General features: G+C 44.4%; 1 protein-coding gene across 1 annotated transcript in view; it reads left to right on the top strand.

Moving 5' to 3' along the window:
• Window positions 1-19,817, top strand: part of ACLY (ATP citrate lyase) — a 79,275-nt gene that overhangs the window by 50,404 nt on the left and 9,054 nt on the right. The window contains exons 14-23 of the mRNA XM_030220551.1: window positions 2,175-2,316; window positions 5,737-5,905; window positions 10,038-10,142; window positions 11,020-11,216; window positions 11,913-11,994; window positions 12,966-13,076; window positions 13,393-13,520; window positions 13,606-13,699; window positions 14,644-14,798; window positions 16,310-16,460. Coding sequence (XP_030076411.1) covers window positions 2,175-2,316; window positions 5,737-5,905; window positions 10,038-10,142; window positions 11,020-11,216; window positions 11,913-11,994; window positions 12,966-13,076; window positions 13,393-13,520; window positions 13,606-13,699; window positions 14,644-14,798; window positions 16,310-16,460 — 1,334 coding nt within the window. The remainder of the gene's footprint in view (window positions 1-2,174; window positions 2,317-5,736; window positions 5,906-10,037; window positions 10,143-11,019; window positions 11,217-11,912; window positions 11,995-12,965; window positions 13,077-13,392; window positions 13,521-13,605; window positions 13,700-14,643; window positions 14,799-16,309; window positions 16,461-19,817) is intronic.

Below are 19,817 nucleotides of genomic sequence, written 5' to 3'. Positions count from 1 at the left end.
AACCACTGACCTTTGAATTTGGATCCTAAATTATATTGGGAGGTTAGGGGGCCTGTACTCGCGGAACCCAAATTTTAAGATCAAATTTGAAAGAGAGCAACACTGCCTGTCTGCTTTCTATTCTTTGTTTCTTGGGGAGCGGTAATCAAGGTGCTCTGGTAACCACTGGCCTTAAAATCCTGTTCCAAAAGATCCATTAAACCACCTTCCCTCCCACTTCCTCTTGGCAAATAAACACTGTGTTAGGGAATTTATCTCATGAAGGAAAGAATGAGGCTTTGCAGATCCATTCTTAGATGTACATTTAGCACCTCTGAAGATGTTCTTATGAATATCACGGAGTCACCAGTTGGGGTATATATGGAACCAAATACCCAGATTCTGAACTGGATCTGTATCTGGATAGTGGGTACAGCACAAGGGGTGATGGGGCTAAATTTTGGATAGTAGCCCCTTGTAATGTGGAAATGTCTGCAAGCTGGTCTTGGGGAACAAAAGAAAAGAAAATGCAGGAAAGGTACGTGGGGGGGGGGGGGGGGGGGAAGGGAGAAAGGAGGGGGGTAATGGCCATCGTGGAATGCTCAAAAGATGGATAGATAAGTCATGGAGGAGTAGCCTAGTGGTTAGTGCTGTGGACTTTGATCCTGGGGAACTGAGTTTGATTCTCACTGCAGCTCCTTGTGACTCTGGGCAAGTGACTTAACCCTCCATTGCCCCTGGTACAAAATAAGTACCTGAATATATGTAAACCGCTTTGAATGTAGTTGCAAAAACCTCAGAAAGGTGGTCTATCAAGTCCCATTTCCATTTCCCTATTTGAGATTCTACATGGAATATTGCGACTATTGGAGATTCTAGATGGAATGTTGCTACTATTTCAGATTCTACATGGAATCTACATGCAGGACGTTAGACTCACAGAAACAGAAGCCTGCGCGGCCGCGTTGCTGATCCGCAAGGGCAGGCTTCTACATGGAGTGTTGCTAGTGGAGGAGTAGCCTAGTGGTTAGTGCAGTGGACTTTGATCCTGGGGAACTGAGTTCAATTCCCACTGCAGCTCCTTTTGACTCTGGGCAAGTCACTTAACCCTCCGTTGCCCCTGGTACAAAATAAATACCTGAATATATGTAAACCGCTTTGAATGTAGTTGCAAAAACCTCAGAAAGGCGGTCTATCAAGTCCCATTTCCCTTTCTTTTTCCCTTTTTTTTTCTTTTTTTTTTAATCTTTCTCCCCATGCTTTGTGTCCTGTCTTTTAAAACAACCTAAGTCAGTCCTTCAGACCTATGGCATTCCATTGTAGACCAAAAGTGTTTCTGCTGGTGTTAAAGTTCCATGCGTTGCTAACTGAATGGGATCTGTTTGCTGCAGAGGCGGACTGAGAGTGCTCTGGGCCCCTGGGCAGTAAGAGCCATTGCCCCCCCCCCCCCCCCCCCACCCCCAAGGCACTGCCTGCATCCTCTCCCGCACACTTCCTCCCCCTCCCCCGCACATTAGTGTGCCCTCCCCGATCGTACCTTGAAGTACCTTGAAGCACCTTGGTGGTTTAGTTGCTTCTTCGGGGGCAGGAAAGATCTCCACTATTTTCTGCCCGCTGCCGCCATGTTTTCACTGCCACAGGGAAGTGTCAGCAGCCATTTTGAAAATGTAGCACTGCACGGCAGAGTAGTGGCAGGGGGCAGGAAACAGTGGGGAATCTTTCCTGCCACCGAAGAAGCCACTAGACCACCAGGGCCCTTTAAAGTGGGACTACTGCTATTACTATTTACTACTATTTAGCATTTCTATAGCGCTACAAAGCGTACGCAGCGCTGCACAAACATAGAAGAAAGACAGGGCAGGGGGCTGTAGTTTGTGGGGTGGGGGGGAAGATCCCTTGGGCACTGCCTGGTTGCCTGTATGATCAGTCCGCCCCTGGTTTGCCATACTGTTATTTGTCATTCATTTCCATTGAGGGGCTGGTGACATTCTCTCCTGGTATTGTCCTTTTGGGGGTTTACCTGGGTTGCGTTCACGGAGACACGTTTCCAGCTTCCTCAGTGATCAAACTGTGAGTCCCACACTGCAGCATCTCCCAGCACTTCTATCATGCTAACCTTCTGGCAGTGGGTTGAGATTTTTGGGGAAGTGTGGTTGAGAACATTCTTATTAGCTTTCATTTTAATGTTCCAACAGGCAAGGCTACCACACTGTTCACCCGTCACACGAAGGGCATTGTCTGGGGGATGCAGACCCGGGCCGTGCAGGGGATGCTGGATTTTGATTACATCTGTTCCAGGGATGAGCCCTCGGTAGCTGCCATGGTGTATCCATTCACGTAAGCACTGCGCCCATACCTTCTACCTAGTCGTGCACATAAATAATATCTAAGGCAAGAGACAGAGCACAAATGACACTTCAAGCTGGTCCTGGCTTCCTAGTTCATTCTGGTACCTGTAAGTTCCATTTCCATTACATAGCTTCCCACTATTCCAGAACCTTTGTGATAGTTGTATTCATCAACCAGCAGGTGGAGATTGAAAACTGAGCTGCTGAGAGATATCTCTCTTGGCATTCAGTCCAGCTCCTCAGAATTTTCTATCTCCAGCAAGAGGATGGACACACTTTTCAGCCTTTGTTTCTGAGTGATTTGCTCCTGGTCCAGTTGTTCAACTGGTCCCCAGTTGAGCTTTGTGAGTGGCTTGAGTAGTCTGCAGAGTCATATCTGGAGATCTTCAAATCCCTGTCTGTGGTGCCCCACAAAAAAAGAAAGGAGAAGGAGAGAGGTTTATTGGAGAGTGGGGGAAAGAGTATCAGTCCTGATCCTTTCTCATCTGGGGTTAGACGTGGAGACTGTGAGCTTGGGAGGAGCAGCTGTTAGTGGTTTGACTCTGAACTGCTTGGGGGGGCTTCAAGTTCTACTTGGTGCAGGGAAGGGATCCTGACTCACTGCTTGGGACATGTTCTGCACTGGTGATGGATTGAATGGCAACTCCCGTGGAGGCAATTAAGCAGTGTTTACGCTGTGGGACCCACCGGCCAGCGTCAGGGCGTTGCAGCGCATAAAAGCTGGGAATCCTGTGGGACTTGGAGGAAACGGTCAGCGGCAGCAGATCTTCTGATTTGGCGCAGCATCCGAATATGCTGGCTGTATCGGGGATCTTTACTTTCTCTAGAGTTTATATTGCTCTTACACAAGGCCTATTTACTGAAGCAGGGGCAGTCATGGTTGCCACAAGGTACTTCAGTTTTTCATCCCGCTGCCTCTCCGGCTCCTAAGAGATCTCATTTAGACCTCCAGAAGTATAGACAGATGAGGCTATCTCTGCTTCTTCCTCCTTATCTGACGTGGCCTCAGTCTATTCAGAGGAGCCATCGTTGAAGGAACCATTAGAAGAGGGAGAGCTCCCTCGTGAGGAGGGGGATGATTCAAAAGTATTGACGTTATTTCATAAAGAGGAGCCCTGTACTCTCATTTCTGAGGTACTGGTAGTGCTTTCCATTGAGGAGCCTTCTGCTTCGGCGTTAGGACTTCCGTCTTCGTCTATCATGAGAGGTTTCGGAGGTCTTTCTAAGGCCTTCCCAATGCTTCCAGATATTCAGGACCTGATTACAGCAGAATGGGTCTCACTGGGGGGAAGAACCATGGCTCACCTCTACCAGTTAGTTCCAGAGGAGAAAGATAAATTGCAGCTTCCCAGGGTGGGCTCTCTGGTTATGGTGGTGACTAAGAAGACTACATTGCTGGTGGAGGGGGAAATCGCCCCAAAAAACCTAAAGGATAGGAAGCTAGAAGGCTTGCTGAAACAAGCCTTTTGAAGTGTCCTCTTGGGCCTTCAAGTGACAGTGTGCAGTTCATTTGTGGCAAGAGCATGTCTGAAGTGGAGTCAACAGTCGGCAACACAAGACAGGCGCCATAACGCCCAGCTGGAAGTAGGGTTGGCCTACTTGGTGGATGCTATTTATGACATGTTATGGGTTAGTATGCAGTATATCTTTGGCTGTCACGGCACATCGGCAACTCTGGTTGTGGCACTGGGCAGTGGATACAGTGTCAAAGTCACGTTTAGTTATACTGCCCTCTCAGTAACTTGGTGAAAGAACTGGGGGAAACTAATCCACAGCAGTTGCTGGAAGATAAGCCGAAAGCCTCTGGTCGTCTGTCTTCAGGGGACTCTCGATTTTGAGACGGCAGACGGTACCGGCCTAGTCGTCGGTAGTATGGTCAGAAGTCCTACTTTCAGGCACTCCAATATTTCTTTTCTTGCAGACAGGAAGTCAGCTAGAGCTCCCAATCTTCCAGAACTTTGAAATGATGTGAGGCTGGTCCACTCTTCTCTTCCTCCAATGGGAGGACGTCTTCAGGAGTTTTGCGGTGGAACAAAATTACGTCAGACCAGTGGGTTCTGGATATTGTTAAAGAAGGTTACAAGTTGGAGTTCTCCTGCCCAGTCGCTCCTCTCTTCTTGCAGTCTCCTTGTCAAAAGGGAACCAAGGTGGTCGAGGTGCAGGCCACCATAGATTCCTTGCTGGCAGTCTGGGCCTTTGTTCTAGTTCCCCAGTCCGAACATAAACAAGGCAGATATCCCGTGTACTAAATTGTCACATAGAAGGAAGGCACCTTTTTGTCCGGTCTTAGATCTCAGGACTAAACCGCTGCCTCAAAGTATCCGGCTTTCACATGGAGATGCTAAGAGAAGTTATAGCCTTGGTTCAAGCGGGAGAATTTCTCACTGCCCTCAATTTCAAGGAGGCATACTTGCATATACCCATGTGGCTGTTGCATCTGTTCTTTATCTCCACCTGCTGATTGATGGACACAACTATCCCACAGCTTCTGGAATAGTGGAAAGGACTAATGGGAAAGAAAATTATCAGGTAAGACCTAATTTCTCCCTTCAAAATGGCAAAAACAGGAACTGCATATCCCGCAATGCACCTAGATGCAAACACAAAAACCCAGAAACTGGCCCAAGTCTAGCTGCCTTCTGATTATCTGATTGCTTTCCCAACCAAGTGGATTTACGGAAAGACTTTGCAGTAGCAAATTAATTCATGAGGCTCTGTGGCTGCTTATGATGTAGTGGAGCCACATTATTCGTGTGTTTATTGTGGACAAATTATTAATTAGAATTTGCTCCATGACTTTGATTCACTTTTATCTGTTTCTCAGTTAGCTAGGAAGTTAGCCAAAGCAGTACATAAGGTCAAAACAAATTGATTTTTTGAACTGTGATAAATTTATCAGCATTTAGTCATACCATTAAAGCTGGATCATCCTGACCTGGAATCACACCCTGTGTAGTGCACCCTCACCCTGCCCATTGCGCCACAGCCAAGCGGGAGACGATGGTCAGGGAGCAATTTTTGTGTCCCATGTGGTCACTTTGCTCGCACAGCCCTCAGGGATGGCCCTGCATTATGATCCCATCTTCGGTGGTGCCATTTGATAGCCAGCTGATGTTACCTGTGCTGTTTGGTGGGTGCTGGCCCAGTACACTGTTTCCCCAGTCACCACTGGTCCAAGAAGTCAGCTCTCCTCATTACTGCTTGACTTTTACTTCCAGTTGCAGCAGGGCAGTCCCGAGGGCTGTGCGAGTGAGGTGGCTGCAGAAATCGCTCCCATCCATTGTCTTCTCTGTGGGGCAGTGGGCAGGGCGGGGTCACTAGGGGGCATGTCACACAGGTTGCAATTGCAGCTCAGGATGCTCTTGGTGGGATTTTATTTTATTAAACTTTTACTGTTTTTTCTGAGCAGGGGAGACCATAAGCAGAAATTCTATTGGGGCCACAAGGAGATACTACTTCCTGTCTTTAAGAACATGGCAGACGCCATGAAGAAGCACCCAGAGGTGGATGTGCTCATCAACTTTGCATCTCTGAGGTCCGCCTATGACAGCACCATGGAAACCATGAACTACCCCCAGGTCAGCAGCCTCCATATTGCTCTGTCCCAGGCAACAAGGGGTCTGTGAAAGTCCTTATTCCGCACATCGTGCCATCAGCTATGGCATGACGGAGCCACTGTTCTGTAACTCACATTCTCTTAGGATATAAGATGTCATCTTGTGCAGGCTGACCAACATTTATGGAGGGGGTTGGGGGAGTATGAGCTGAGCAATTAACCTTGTGCTGGCAGAGAAAGATTTACGATCCTTTGTTTGTAAGGAACACTGGGAACAGTATTCAGCTAGCACAGTCACTGCTTTAAGTTAAACACCAATATCTATAAAACGTCCAAATAGAGAGTGTATTCAAAATTTACATATAAACCAAAAACATCCAACAATTGGTGCCATAGATTCCTTAAATTCTATAAGGATAAACAAGGAAATAGGGGCCATCAACTACAGAGTCTTATCGATAACTCCAGCACTGTCGACAGCCGTACATCATAAGATACTTCAAAGGCAGCCTTCCAGATAGTTCATCATTGGTCCTGCCTTGTTAAAAATGTTTTCTTTCATTTTTTACTCTAAATTTTAAATATCTATATCATTACATTGTTAAATATGTAAGATTTTTCGTTTTGTTTTTTTGTTTTTTTTAGCTGAGGTGTTGATGTTTCAAGTTTCCGAGATGTGTACAGGGAAATAATCTGGTCCCCGTCCTCTCCCATGCTCGCAATATTAATGACTATTGTCACTAACGCGGATATCCACAGGTTTCCCGTTGTCCCCATCCCCATGCACACCTCTACTATAAAGGAAAGCAGTCACTTGCTTTTCTTTATAGAATATTTAGCTGTGATCTCATTATGTTGAACACTTGTAACCTGCTTAATCCCTTTCAAAAAAAAAATTAAAAGCGGGTAATAACAAAGGATCTAATTACAATTAACTGTATAACAGATCATTCATACTGTACCAAAAATGTGTTAAATTTCAAAGCCTTCCTAAAACTAAATGTTAGGTTACATTCTAATTATTTATGTGGCAAGCTATTCCACATTTTTACAGAATAATAATTAAATGAAATTTCATGAGTAGAATTAAATCTCAATCCTTTTGTAGATGGTTATCAATAGAAATCAAACAAAATAAAACATGGAAAAGAAAATAAGATGATACCTTTTTTATTGGACAGAACTTTAATACATTTCTTGATTAGCTTTCGAAGGTTGCCCTTCTTCGTCAGATCAGAAATAAGCAAATGTGCTAGCTGACAGTGTATATAAGTGAAAACATTCAAGCATTACTATGACAGTCTGATAGGGTGGGAGGATGGGGGTGGGTAGGAGGTATGCATGGGGACATCAAAGCATATTATTGATATTCTAACAGGATTGGTGTGGATAGGTGAGGGGTGGGGTGATCAACAGAGAAATACAGCTTTATGGTTTATAATGGGCTAGGAACCCCAGATCCTTGTTAAGTCCTTTCTGTTGGGTGTTAAAATATTCAATCATTCTGACTTCAAAGGTCTTATGTTCTTGTATGGTTTTAAAGTTACCTTTCAGGATTCTCACTGTGAAGTCACTGGTACAGTGTCCTGGTCCTGTAAAATGCTGACCAACAGGGGTGGGAGCCCTATTGGCACCAGTATTGTTCATGTGATGTCTGTGTAAATTGAATCTTGTCTTAAGCATCTGGCCTAACGAAGGATGCTATATTGGAGAAACAGGCCAGATGCTTAAGACAAGATTCAATTTACACAGACATCACATGAACAATACTGGTGCCAATAGGGCTCCCACCCCTGTTGGTCAGCATTTTACAGGACCTTTCCTTCAGCATTGCTTCCATTACTTTTCCAGTAACCGTCAGGATTATTGAAGAGCCTCCGCTCCTATGAGGGACCGTGTCAAATGCATATCCTCGATCCAGTTCTTTGGTCACCCAGTCAAAGAAGTCCAATCAGGTTCATTTGGCATGATATACCTTTGATAAAACCATGTTGTCTCGTAACCTATTGGATTCCAAGAAATTCACTATCCTTTCCTTCAGCATTGCTTCCATTACTTTTCCAGTAACTGAAGTGAAGCTTAACCGGCCTGTAGTTTCCAGCTTCTTCTCTGTCACCACTTTTGTGAAGAGGGACCACATCCGCTCTTCTCCAGTCCCACGGAACCTCCCCCATCTCAAAGGATTTATTAAGTAAATCTTTAAGATGACCTACCAGAACCTCTCTGAGCTCCCTCAGTATCCTGGGATGGATCCCGTCCGGTCCCATGGCTTTGTCCATCTTCAAATTTTCAAGTTGTTCATAAACAATTTCTTCTGTGAACAGCGTTATATCCACTCCATTCTCATATATACCTTTTGCCAGTCAATCATGGTCCTTCTCCAGGATTTTCTTTTGTGAATACAGAACAGAGGTATTTTTTTAACACATTTGCTTTTCCTCATCATTATCCACATAGTGGTTCATAGCATCTTTCAGTCTCGCAATTCCATTTTTAGTCTTCCTCCTTTCACTAATGTGCCTGAAAAAATTCTTTCTCCCCTCCTTCCATTTCTAGCCATTTGTTCTTCAGCTTGCACTTTTGCCAGACATATATCTCTCTTGGCTTCTTTCAGTTTCATCCGGTGTTCCTGTTCTTGAGTTTTTCTCTATTTCATGAACGCCAACTCTTTTGCCTTTATTTTGTCAGCCACTTGCTTGGAGAACCATATGTTTCCGTTTTTTCTTGCTTTTATTTACTCTCCTCAGATAAAGGTCCATAGCCATATTTTATAGCTCCTTTCAGCCTGGACCACAGTCTTTCCACTTCTCATATGTCCTCCTAGCTCATCAGCTCTTTCTTCCGGTACTCCCCCATTTTACTACAGTCAACATGTTTGAAATCCAGGACTGAGTTTTGAGTGGCTGATCTCCACTTTAGCTGTTATATCAAACCAAACCATTTGATGATCATTAATGCCCAGATGGGCACCCACTCGGACATTAGACACACTTTCCCCATTTGTGAGCACAAGATCCAGCGTCGCTCCTTCCCTTGTGGGTTCCTTCACTATTTGTCTGAGCAGAGCACTTTGAAAGGTATCCACAATCTCTGTACTTCTTTCTGATTTCACAGGTAGAACTTTCCATAATCTCTTCATATCCTTTAATTAATTTAAAAACCAAGGAGTATAGACTAGAGGAATATTTAGTATGTAGTGGTACCACTACATCTAGTGCCATACCAATATTACTTGACCAATCTGACAACAATAACTGTGGATCCTGAGTATCAAAATTAAATTGAATATAAGTGCACAAGTGTTGCCATACTGGGACAGACTGAAGGTCTATGAAGCCCAGTATCCTGTTTCCAAAAAGGCCAATCCAGGTCAATAATACCTGGCAAGATCCCAGAACAGTAAAACAGACTTAATTTAACCCCAGAAAGTTTCTCTACAAATTTTACTCTGGGTAACCACAGCCTTCTCTTGAGGACATGAAAAACATGACAAATAAAAATTTAAAGTAAAATTACAAAGATAATGGTCAGACCAAGGTACAGGAAACCGGTCACAAAAAGATAACAGTTGAGAAGAAGTAGCAGTAATAAAATCCAAGGAATGACTTTTTTTCATGAGTTGGAACAGTGTTTTTACCATAGAGCTGGTATTAATATTGGTGCCTAGATTGCTAGCATGCTCATGTGGAACTGTGCACCCCACCCATGTGTACACACACCATCAAACTATATTGCCATCATATTTAGGACCGTGCTATAGAGTAATGGCATTTGTTCAGGTGTATTCCCACAGAGGAATATGCCTCTATTCTGATCATTTTATGCACATTTGTGGCACCTCTTTATAAATTTACCCTCTTACTGTCCAGCCACAACAGGACCACATAATCCAGCCTGCACTGGAGGGTGGAGTTAGAATCCAGGGCTGGACTTGAAATTATTATAGTGGCACGTAGTACGGTCACCCCTTTCTGTAACACAAAGGCTGGCAACCAGTGCATATGTGCGTTTAAAAGGGGGTTGGTTATAGCAGTGCATCTAAGAATTTACACTAATGGGTCACTGGTTTACTATTGGAGGGAGCCTCTGTAAAGGTCTGAACCTGGGTGTGCATTTGGAGCTTACCACTCTCTGGTTCTGCTCTCTCCCCACAGATCCGCACTATAGCTATTATTGCCGAGGGAATTCCAGAGGCACTAACCAGGAAGCTAATCAAGACTGCAGATGAGAAAGGCGTTACCATCATTGGGCCTGCTACGGTAAGAGATGGGTAGATGAGAAAAGCGTTACCATCATTGGGCCTGCTACGGTAAGATATGGGTAGATGAGAAAGGCTTTACCATCATTGGGCCTGCTACGGTAAGATATGGGTAGATGAGAAAAGCGTTACCATCATTGGGCCTGCTACGGTAAGATATGGGTAGATGAGAAAGGCTTTATCATCATTGGGCCTGCTACGGTAAGAGATGGGTAGATGAGAAAAGCGTTATCATCAGGCTTGCCACCATACAAGATGAGTGATATCTTTCACTGCAGGTGGTCTGTACACCACTAAATGAGCACCCAAAAGAAGACTTTCAGTAGATAGGGTGGTGAGAACAGAGCAGACCAGGTTGACTTCCTTAACCTGTGTGTCCGTTCCACTCGCTGGCTGCTGAAATAATACTAATTTTTATTTTATTTTTTTAATTTGAAAAATCAGTCACTGCACTATGGGAGTCTTTTACTAAAGATTAGCTTGAGTTATCTCAAGCAGAGCCCATAGGAATAAAATGGGTCCTGCTGCAAATAACTTGTGCTAATCTTTAGTAAAAGACCCCCTATGAAAATGAGTCAGGACCTGGGATGGTTCTTTTGGGAGCCATTTAAATTTAACATATCCTTTCATTGGGCCTCATTTGTGATCCAGGTTGAGTTAGCCTCAGCTCTCTATTCTCTTGCAGGTTACTTCAGGTCAGTGAATTTGCCCCCCCCCCCCCCGCCCAACCAGAGGATCATTTTAAGATTTCCAGGCAGAAGACAGACAGTATTTGAAATGTTCTGTTTCTACATGACAGATTGTACTGTTCTAAGAAATGCATGCAAGATGAATGTTTGTTTTGTACTGGTAAAGGCTTGCCATTAATCCTCTTCCAGGTTGGTGGCATCCATCCTGGCTGCTTCAAGATAGGAAACACGGGGGGCATGCTGGATAACATCCTAGCTTCCAAGCTCTACCGGCCTGGAAGTGTGGCATACGTCTCCCGCTCTGGGGGCATGTCTAATGAGCTGAACAACATCATCTCCAGGACCACAGATGGCGTGTATGAGGGTGTGGCCATAGGTGGAGACAGGTGGGTTCTAGAAATGATGGTTTGCGCTTCTAAACTGAGATGGTTGAGATAAAAAAAATTCCTACCTGAGTTAGCAGGAAATCTCACTCAGTGTGGTTTTCTTTCCATGCACTTATACCACCTGTCCTTCCCATCTTACCAAAGAGGTTCAAGAGGGGGTTACATTTTTGGGTTTTTTTTCATTATCTTGAGATAAGGAGAAGAAAAATGATGTTAAAAGAGGAACTGGAGCTGGTTTTGTGTTGAAATGTCCTGCTCTACTTTGGGTGAACTGTGCTTGTCCACCCTTCCCCCCCCCCCCCCCCCCCCCCCACACACACACACATTGAATTTACAGTTCATATAAATATTTTTCTTGTGATGCTTCCTCCTCCAGGGTCTTCACATATTCACATACAGCCCTCACTGTACCTATGCAACTTTTGGGTTTTTTTTTCTTGACTGAATGTGTGAATATTACCTCATCCCCTTCATTTAGGGCATACTTTTGGCCAATTTTGTGTCTAGCTGTTTCTCTCTCCTTTAAATATAATTGGACTTTATGATTTTTGTTTAATTGGATATATATTTTAACAAAAAGAACCTTCACAGCTTTACTGGTGAATCAGTTTAGTTTTCTTTGCTTTTCAATATTGGCTTTTATACTGCATGTATTTTATTAAACATGTGATAAGTATCTTCTATCATCTCCACCAGGTATCCTGGTTCAACTTTCATGGACCATGTATTGCGCTATCAAGACACTCCAGAGGTTAAAATGATTGTCGTGCTTGGAGAGGTAAGAAACTGAGGGGTCCTTTTACAAAGGCGCGCTGAAAAATGGCTTGTGGTAGTGTAGGTGAGGGTTTTGGGCGCGCACCGATCTACTTTTCAGCGTGCCTGTAAAAAAGGCCTTTTTTTTTTTCCGAAAATGGACATGTGGCAAAATCAAAATTGCCACGCGTCTATTTTGGGTCTGAGACCTTACCACCAGCTATTGACCTAGCGGTAAAGTCTCACGCGGTAACCGGGCGGTAATGACCTACGCGCATCAAATGCCACTTGCTGCACGTCCGATACGCGTGACCAAAAATAAAAATATTTTTCAGACACGTCAAAAATTGAAATTGCCGCAAGAGCCACATGGTAACTCCATTTTGGCGTGTGTTGGGCGTGCATAGACGTTTACGCGGCTTAGTAAAAGGACCCCTGAATATGTGGCATTCTCTGCACCCACCAGAAGGTGGCAGGAGCAAGTATATGAGCATTCAAAATGGCATTTAGAGCGGGCGGATGGCCTCAAGACATAAAAGTTGGGAATGCTGGGAGCAGCTGGAATTTACATAGTATAGGGAGTAGGGACAGAACAGTATGGGACAGAGATGCCAAGTTACCCAGTTCCAGGCTGGAGATTTTGGGACAGTTCTAGATTTCTGACTACCCCATCCTGGTGCATTATGGGACTAGCACTGATTTTAGTAAGCAGGATGGGCACTTCAAATCTCACACTGCACTAGGTTATAAGTTCAAAGCAGGCTTCTCCCAGAACCTCCAGCCTGGAACTGGGCAACTTGGCATCTCTGATGGGGACATATTTTAGCTAAAGGCTTTCTTTGTATTAATTTATTTCCTGGATAAATGTTTGTGCATCTAGGGAGGAGGGAAGGCATTAGCAAGGGAACTGTGCTTTCAGTAAAAAATCTTTTTTTGTGTTTCCGGGGGCTCATTAAGTTGTTCTCTGAATCTGTCTCTCCCAACTTTCCTTTTCAGATTGGAGGGACAGAGGAGTACAAGATCTGCTGGGGCATCAAGGAAGGCCGAATCACCAAGCCTGTGGTGTGCTGGTGTATTGGGACATGTGCCACCATGTTCTCCTCCGAGGTATGCAGACTTTCCCTTCAAAATTAGAACAACGTTTTGTCCATATAGCAGATGCAGCTGGACCGTATGGTTTTTTAAACTTGGATAGCCATTCTTATCAGACCCCGATGCAGGCATGGTTGCCAGAATATGGCCCGTGTCGGGTCCTTTAATAAAGAACTCTTTGCTAATCCAGCTCTGGAGGCCTTTGGTGCTTTTTTGGTTCTTTTGTTTGTTTGTACTTTGGATTCCTTCTCCTTTTCTGTGTCTTGTTATAAAACAGTAATCTTTTGAGTGGTAGATTTTGGAATGATTTAATCTTCTTTGTGATGGCTAGGTTCAGTTTGGCCATGCAGGGGCCTGTGCCAATCAGGCCTCAGAGACGGCAGTAGCTAAAAACCAAGCCCTGAAGGAAGCCGGAGTCTTCGTCCCACGCAGCTTTGATGAGCTGGGAGACGTGATTCAGTAAGTGTGGCACCATGTACCCTCTGAACCTCCTTATGAAAGATGCTGGAGGAGAAGGGCTTACCAGTCTTTGCTGTCTTTCCAGGTCTGTCTATGAGGATCTGGTTGCTAGAGGAGAGATTGTGCCTGCCCAAGAGGTGCCGCCTCCCACAGTGCCTATGGACTATTCCTGGGCAAGGGTAGGTCATGGTCTCTTCCCATTTGAGAGGCGAGTGAGGGCCTGGACAGACCATATCTGGTTGTGAATCATTTCTGGTTAACAGAACATGTAGTGTTCCATAATGAACCAGAGGTAAAAAGCCAATCCTGATGATGTGGGAAGATCTGGCCTGCATTATCTTTTGGCTGGCTCCAGGAATCGTCTATTCCTGAACACGGTGTGCACCTTTCTCTGCAAATAGTAACATTTATAACAGCAACCTGGACTGCTGCTGCCACAGAGTGACCCGTGCAAGGGGTTTTAGTAGGTCTAACATGAGCAGCATGACTTTTGTCACCAGACTTTTCAGCAGCACTTTTTTCATACAGACTGATTGTGGAAGGGGGTGGGGGAGCAGGAGCAGAATTCCCTTAGGGTGAAGTGAGAGTGAAACCAGATATCAAGTAATCTTTGGATAAGGCAGCCTGAATGGGCCTTGGGGTCACTATCTACCCCAATAGTCCTATTTCTGTAGTAAGGAAGTGGCCATTCCGGCATTCACTCACCCATGCTAATCTAATCAACCACAGACTGACTATCGGCTTATTTCCCAAATACTGCTGAGATGGCCGTAACACTTCTGCCACATATTTTTAACTATTATAACTTATAAAACTCTACACAATATACATCTAGTCCTGGTGCTTTACAAAATTGGAAACTCTTGATGGGTTTTTGTATTTCCCATACCCATTGTTGGGAAATTTAAATTATCAACAGCCTGTTAGGGCAATTGAGATAAATGTAAATTAGTGAACTAATCATCTATTTCATATGGTGTTGACAATTCATTCTTCTGTGTATATACCTGGTGGAAAAAAATTCTGAAAACCTTTTTCAATATCAGCCATATTTTGTACTATGGTTCTATCCTCTTCGTGTGCTGAGTGACCAAATCATCTCCTTTTCTCCGCCTGTGTTCAGGAGCTGGGGCTGATCCGCAAGCCTGCCTCCTTCATGACCAGCATCTGTGACGAGCGTGGTCAGGAGCTCATCTATGCCGGAATGCCCATCACTGAAGTTTTCAAGGAGGACCTGGGCATCGGGGGTGTGCTGGGTCTCCTCTGGTTCCAGAGAAGGTAGGGTCAAGATCAACATTAACTGGGAGTCTCTCAATTTGTTTTTGCTGTATGGCTAAAGGGGGGAGTTATCAGTGTGGTAAAATAACCCATTTTAACAGTACCCCATGTTGATAATGTCCTCTTAATGTCTAATTCACCACAAGCAACAAACACTTAGACTTACGAGTGTGGTTACATATGTGTATAAATGTAGTCTTGCAACTGAAACATAGAAAATGATGGTAGATAAAGACCATACTGGGTATCCAGTTTGCATTTCTCCCAGAGCTGTCTGGCTTGTGGAACAGGATGTTAGGATGGGAAATGGAGATTTTTCTGAGCAGAATCTGGTTAATTGTAAAAGCCTTCAATGAGTGGCTGTATCAAGGATTTACCTCCAATGATGGCTTCTGCTTCCCTGCTCTTCCAGGGCCACTGCAATGGTATTAGGCATGCTGGGCATTCCTTCGACCTTGTGCCTCCTCACTTAACTTTGAGGTCTTTAGTGTGCCCCCCCCCCCCCCCCCCCACCACGTGCTCTCTTTCTGAGGTATTGATTGTTAAATTCCACAGTCATGATTGATCATGGCTACACCGCTATATTATAAAATGTTCTCAATACCGTAAAAACGCAGAATTTGGACATCATTCTTTTGTGTATATACATATCTACATAAAGAGGGCAGTTCCCAAAAGTCATTCACTTGGGTAAATGGGCTGGTTGAAAGTTGCCTACCCTCCTTCCCTGCGGGTAAAAGTCCACCCTGATGATTCTTTCAGTTGTGTGGCTATTGGGACCTGTTGTTGCTTTGACTGCTGTTGCTCTTTGCTGCCCCTGAGAAACTGCCCTCTAGGCAGCTGCCTAGTATGCCTTATGGTTATGCCAGCCCAAGCTCATTGTGAAAGAGTGGCCTAATGGTTAATGCAGCGAGTTGCAGACCTGGGGAACCAGATTTGATTCCCTTCTGCCTAATGGTCGGCAGTGGGTTAAGATCCTGGGGAACCAGATTCGATTCCCACTGCTGCCTAACGGTCGGTAGTGGGTTAACATCCTGGGGAACCTGGTCCAATTCCCTTTGCAGCTCCATGTGACCCTGAGCAAGTCACTTAGCCCTCCATTGACCCAGGTACAATATACAGTATATTGTGAACCCATCAGGGACAGTGCAAGCACCTGAATAGTTATATGTAAACCACCTCGATTCGTGCTTCAAAAGAGGAGGTATATCAAATTGATAAACTTAAGGTGATGGGGAGGAAGAATGAGTTGGGTTTTTTTTTCATGCCCACCATTCAGACAGGAGCCTGGTTATCTTACTTGCACTTTGGCTACAGAAAGAAAAAGAATTGAGGCAGAATAGCTCACTGTGACTCGGGTTACTTTGTGAATTTGTGTTCATACTTGGGCTTTCTTCTGGACCTAAGATGGCTGATATCCATGACAGCTGAATGTACTTTTAACAGTGGAGAGTCGGATGAGAATATCATGGGTGTATATAGAAGTAACTTGCATTTCTTTCCTCTCTCAGGCTACCGAAATATGCCTGCCAGTTCATTGAGATGTGTTTGATGGTGACAGCAGACCATGGACCTGCTGTGTCAGGTGCCCACAACACAATCGTCTGTGCCAGAGCTGGAAAGGACCTGATTTCCAGCGTCACCTCTGGGCTACTCACAATTGTAAGAACTGAGCTTGGTTTGACCTTCTATTGCCATGTTACCCATACCTATATCTTTCCCCCACACCTCCTATTTCCACCGCCTTCTCTCTGCCCTTAGGCTGTTGTAATATCATATTGTTAGGCTTACTGAGACAGTTGATATGGGGATTACAGGCTTTGCAAAATACAGCGGCTATATTAATAGCACAAGGTTATAGGTGGCAGAATGCAGCTCTGTTTTTGATCATTAGGAGGTTTATTTAGTTTGTTGTTATTACCTTTAAGATTATAGCTTCAATATTAAAAGCATCTTCACGTGTAACTAGTGATTTTAGAAAGTCACTATTTACTTGTGAGATTATACCTTACAGGAATTTCAAGGGGGTATGATGAGGGCAGGGTTTAGATGGTGCAATAATCTACACATGCATTCCCCATTTCTCAAAGGGCATGTGCATTTATGGGGGAAATTCTCTCTTTGTTTTAAAGCAGCTCAGTTTAAAAAAATGCTTATTTTGGCTGGGGCTTTAGACAAAGGGTTGAGTCATTCTTCTTGTAAATGGCGGCACCCACTGTACATGCCACTAAATACACATGCACCCCTGCAGGTATGTTAGAAAAGACTCTCAAATTGAGCGTGTCCCGTCTGGATGTCTCAATTCCAATATCCACATTCTGTGTAAAAAAAAAAAAAAAATAAAATAACCACTTAGCCGGAAACAGTTCACATACATGCATGTCTGGAATTCTAGTTGTAAAATTTCATTTATTAGGATTTATTTACTGTCTTTTTGAAGTAATTCACTCAAGGCGGTGTACAGTAAGAATTTATTTTATTTTTGTTACATTTGTACCCCACACTTTCCCACTCATGGCAGGCTCAATGCGGCTTACATATACAGGTACTTATTTGTACCTGGGGCAATGGAGGGTTAAGTGACTTGCCCAGAGTCACAAGGAGCTGCCTGTGCCTGAAGTGGGAATCGAACTCAGTTCCCCAGGACCAGAGTCCACCACCCTAACCACTAGGCCACTCCTCCACTCTATGCCGGAATGCCCATCACTGAAGTTTTCAAGGAGGACCTGGGCATCGGGGGTGTGCTGGGTCTTCTCTGGTTCCAGAGAAGGTAGGGACAAGATCAAAATGAGCAATAGGCAATTACAGCAGTAAAAACATTCAAAAACAATACAAAGTATGGCATGGTATACTACTTACAATATCAACACAATAGAGCATTATAATTAATAGAGAAGGGTAAAGCAAAGATGGAACATATAGATAGGTAAGAGAGTTAGAAAGTAAGACAGTCCTTTGTGGAGTAGCAGAGCCCAGTGATTAGAGCATCAGACTGACAACCAGGGAAGCCCAGTTCAAATCCCAGTGCTGCTCCTTGTAATCTTGGGCAAGTCGCTTAACCCTCCATCTCATCAGGTACAAACCTAGAGTGTAAGCTGGCTAGGGACAGGGTAATATCGAATGTAACTCACCTTCAGCTACTACTGAAAAGAGGGTGGGCTAAATACATGTGCATTTAGTGGGTAGTTCTGTTTATAAGTCCCTTTAGAATATTGGCCCAGTGGTTATTTGGGAAATTTAACAGTTTGTGGTTTTAATTAATTAGTTTCTAAGCTTTCTTAATGGAGTCCACCTTGATCGCCTCCATTGCGGGTTAAAAAGAATAAAAACAGCAAAACTAAAGTTTTTGAAATCCAATGGATTACAGGACCTAAGGCAACATGGTTTCACTAGAGGCAGGTCTTGTCAAACAAATCTGAATAATTTCTTTGACTGGGTAGCCAGAGAGTTGGATCAAGGGAGAGCGCTAGATGTGGTGTACTTAGATTTTAGCAAAGCCTTTAACACAGTTCCGCATAGACAACTAATAAATAAACTGAGTGCCCGCAGTATGGGCCATAACGTGACTGACTGGGTTAGGAACTGATTGAATGGAAGGTGACAGAGGGTAGTGGTAAATGGAGCTCATTCTGAGAAAAAGGATGTTACCAGTGGTGGGTTGCAACGTTTGGTTCTTGGGCCAGTTCTTTTTAACATTTCTGTAAGCGATATTGCTGAAAGGCTGCCTGGTAAGGTTTGCCTCTTTGCAGATGATACCAAAATCTGCAATAGGGCAGTGGCATACCAAGGGGGGGGGGGGGCGGTGGGGGCAGTCCGCCCCGGGTGCACGCCGCTGGGGGGGGTGCCACGGCGCGCACCTGTTGCCCTGTCGCAATTTGCATGTGTTCTCTGCTCCCTCTGAGTCTGCCCCTGTGAACTTTCTCGGAGACAGGGCAACAGGCGTGCGCCGCTGCACCCCCCCCCCCCCAGTGGCGTGCACCTGGGGGGGGGGTCATTTTGCCGGGGGGGGGGCGCATCGGCGATCCACCCCGGGTGTCAGCTAGGGTCGGAACGCCACTGCAATAGGGTAGACACCCCTAATGGTGTAAATAACATGAGAAAGGACTTAGTGAAGCTAGAGGAATGGTCTGGAATTTGGCAGCTTAGATTTAATGTTATGCATTTGAGTACAATTTAGAGGGTGAAGAGCTTTTGTGCATGAAAGAGGAGCGGGACTTGAGTGTGATTGTATGTGATGATCTTAAGGTAGAAAAGGCGACAGCGAAAGCTAGAAGGATGCTTGGGTGCATAGGCAGAGGAATAGCCAGTAGGAAAAAGCAAGTGATGATGTCCCTGTATAAAACTCTAGTGAGACCTCATTTGGAATATTGTGTACAGTTCTGGAGACCGCACCTTCAAAAAGATATAAACAGGATTGAGTCAGTCCAGAGGGCGGCTACTTGGTCTTTGTCATAAAGCGTATGGGGACAGACTTAAAGATCTCAATATGTATACTTTGGAAGAAAGGCAGGAGAGGAGAGATAAGATAGAGACATTTAAATACCTATATGGCATAAATGCACAGGAGGCGAGTCTCTTTCAATTGAAAGAAAGCTCTGGAATCAGAGGGCATAGGATGAAGGTGAAAGGGGATAGACTCCAAAGTATCCCGAGGAAATACTTTTTCTCAGAAACGGTAGTGAATTTGTGGAACAGCCTCCCGATAGAAGTAGTGGAGACGAAAACAGTATCTGAAGTCAAGAGAGCTTGGGACAAGTACATACAATCTCTAAGGGAGTGATAGTGAGAGTAGATGGCATGGATGGGCAGACTGGATAGGCCATATGGTCTTTATCTGCCCACATTTTTCTTTGTTTCTATGTCAGAAAAGGTAGGACCATGGAGTTCATTATTAAAACCAAAATACTGAAAATCTTGTTAACATTGGCACCCATTTATGAAGTTAGCCAAAAAAGGGGCCTGTTTTTATAAAGGCAACATAGGAGTATATGTGCTTTTATAACTCCCAGTAGTGCACAA

This window comes from Microcaecilia unicolor, chromosome 12, assembly GCF_901765095.1.
Source record: "Microcaecilia unicolor chromosome 12, aMicUni1.1, whole genome shotgun sequence".
Lineage (NCBI taxonomy): Eukaryota > Metazoa > Chordata > Amphibia > Gymnophiona > Siphonopidae > Microcaecilia > Microcaecilia unicolor.
Note: the sequence above shows the minus strand (reverse complement) of the source record. Positions and strands in the feature narration are given on the sequence as shown.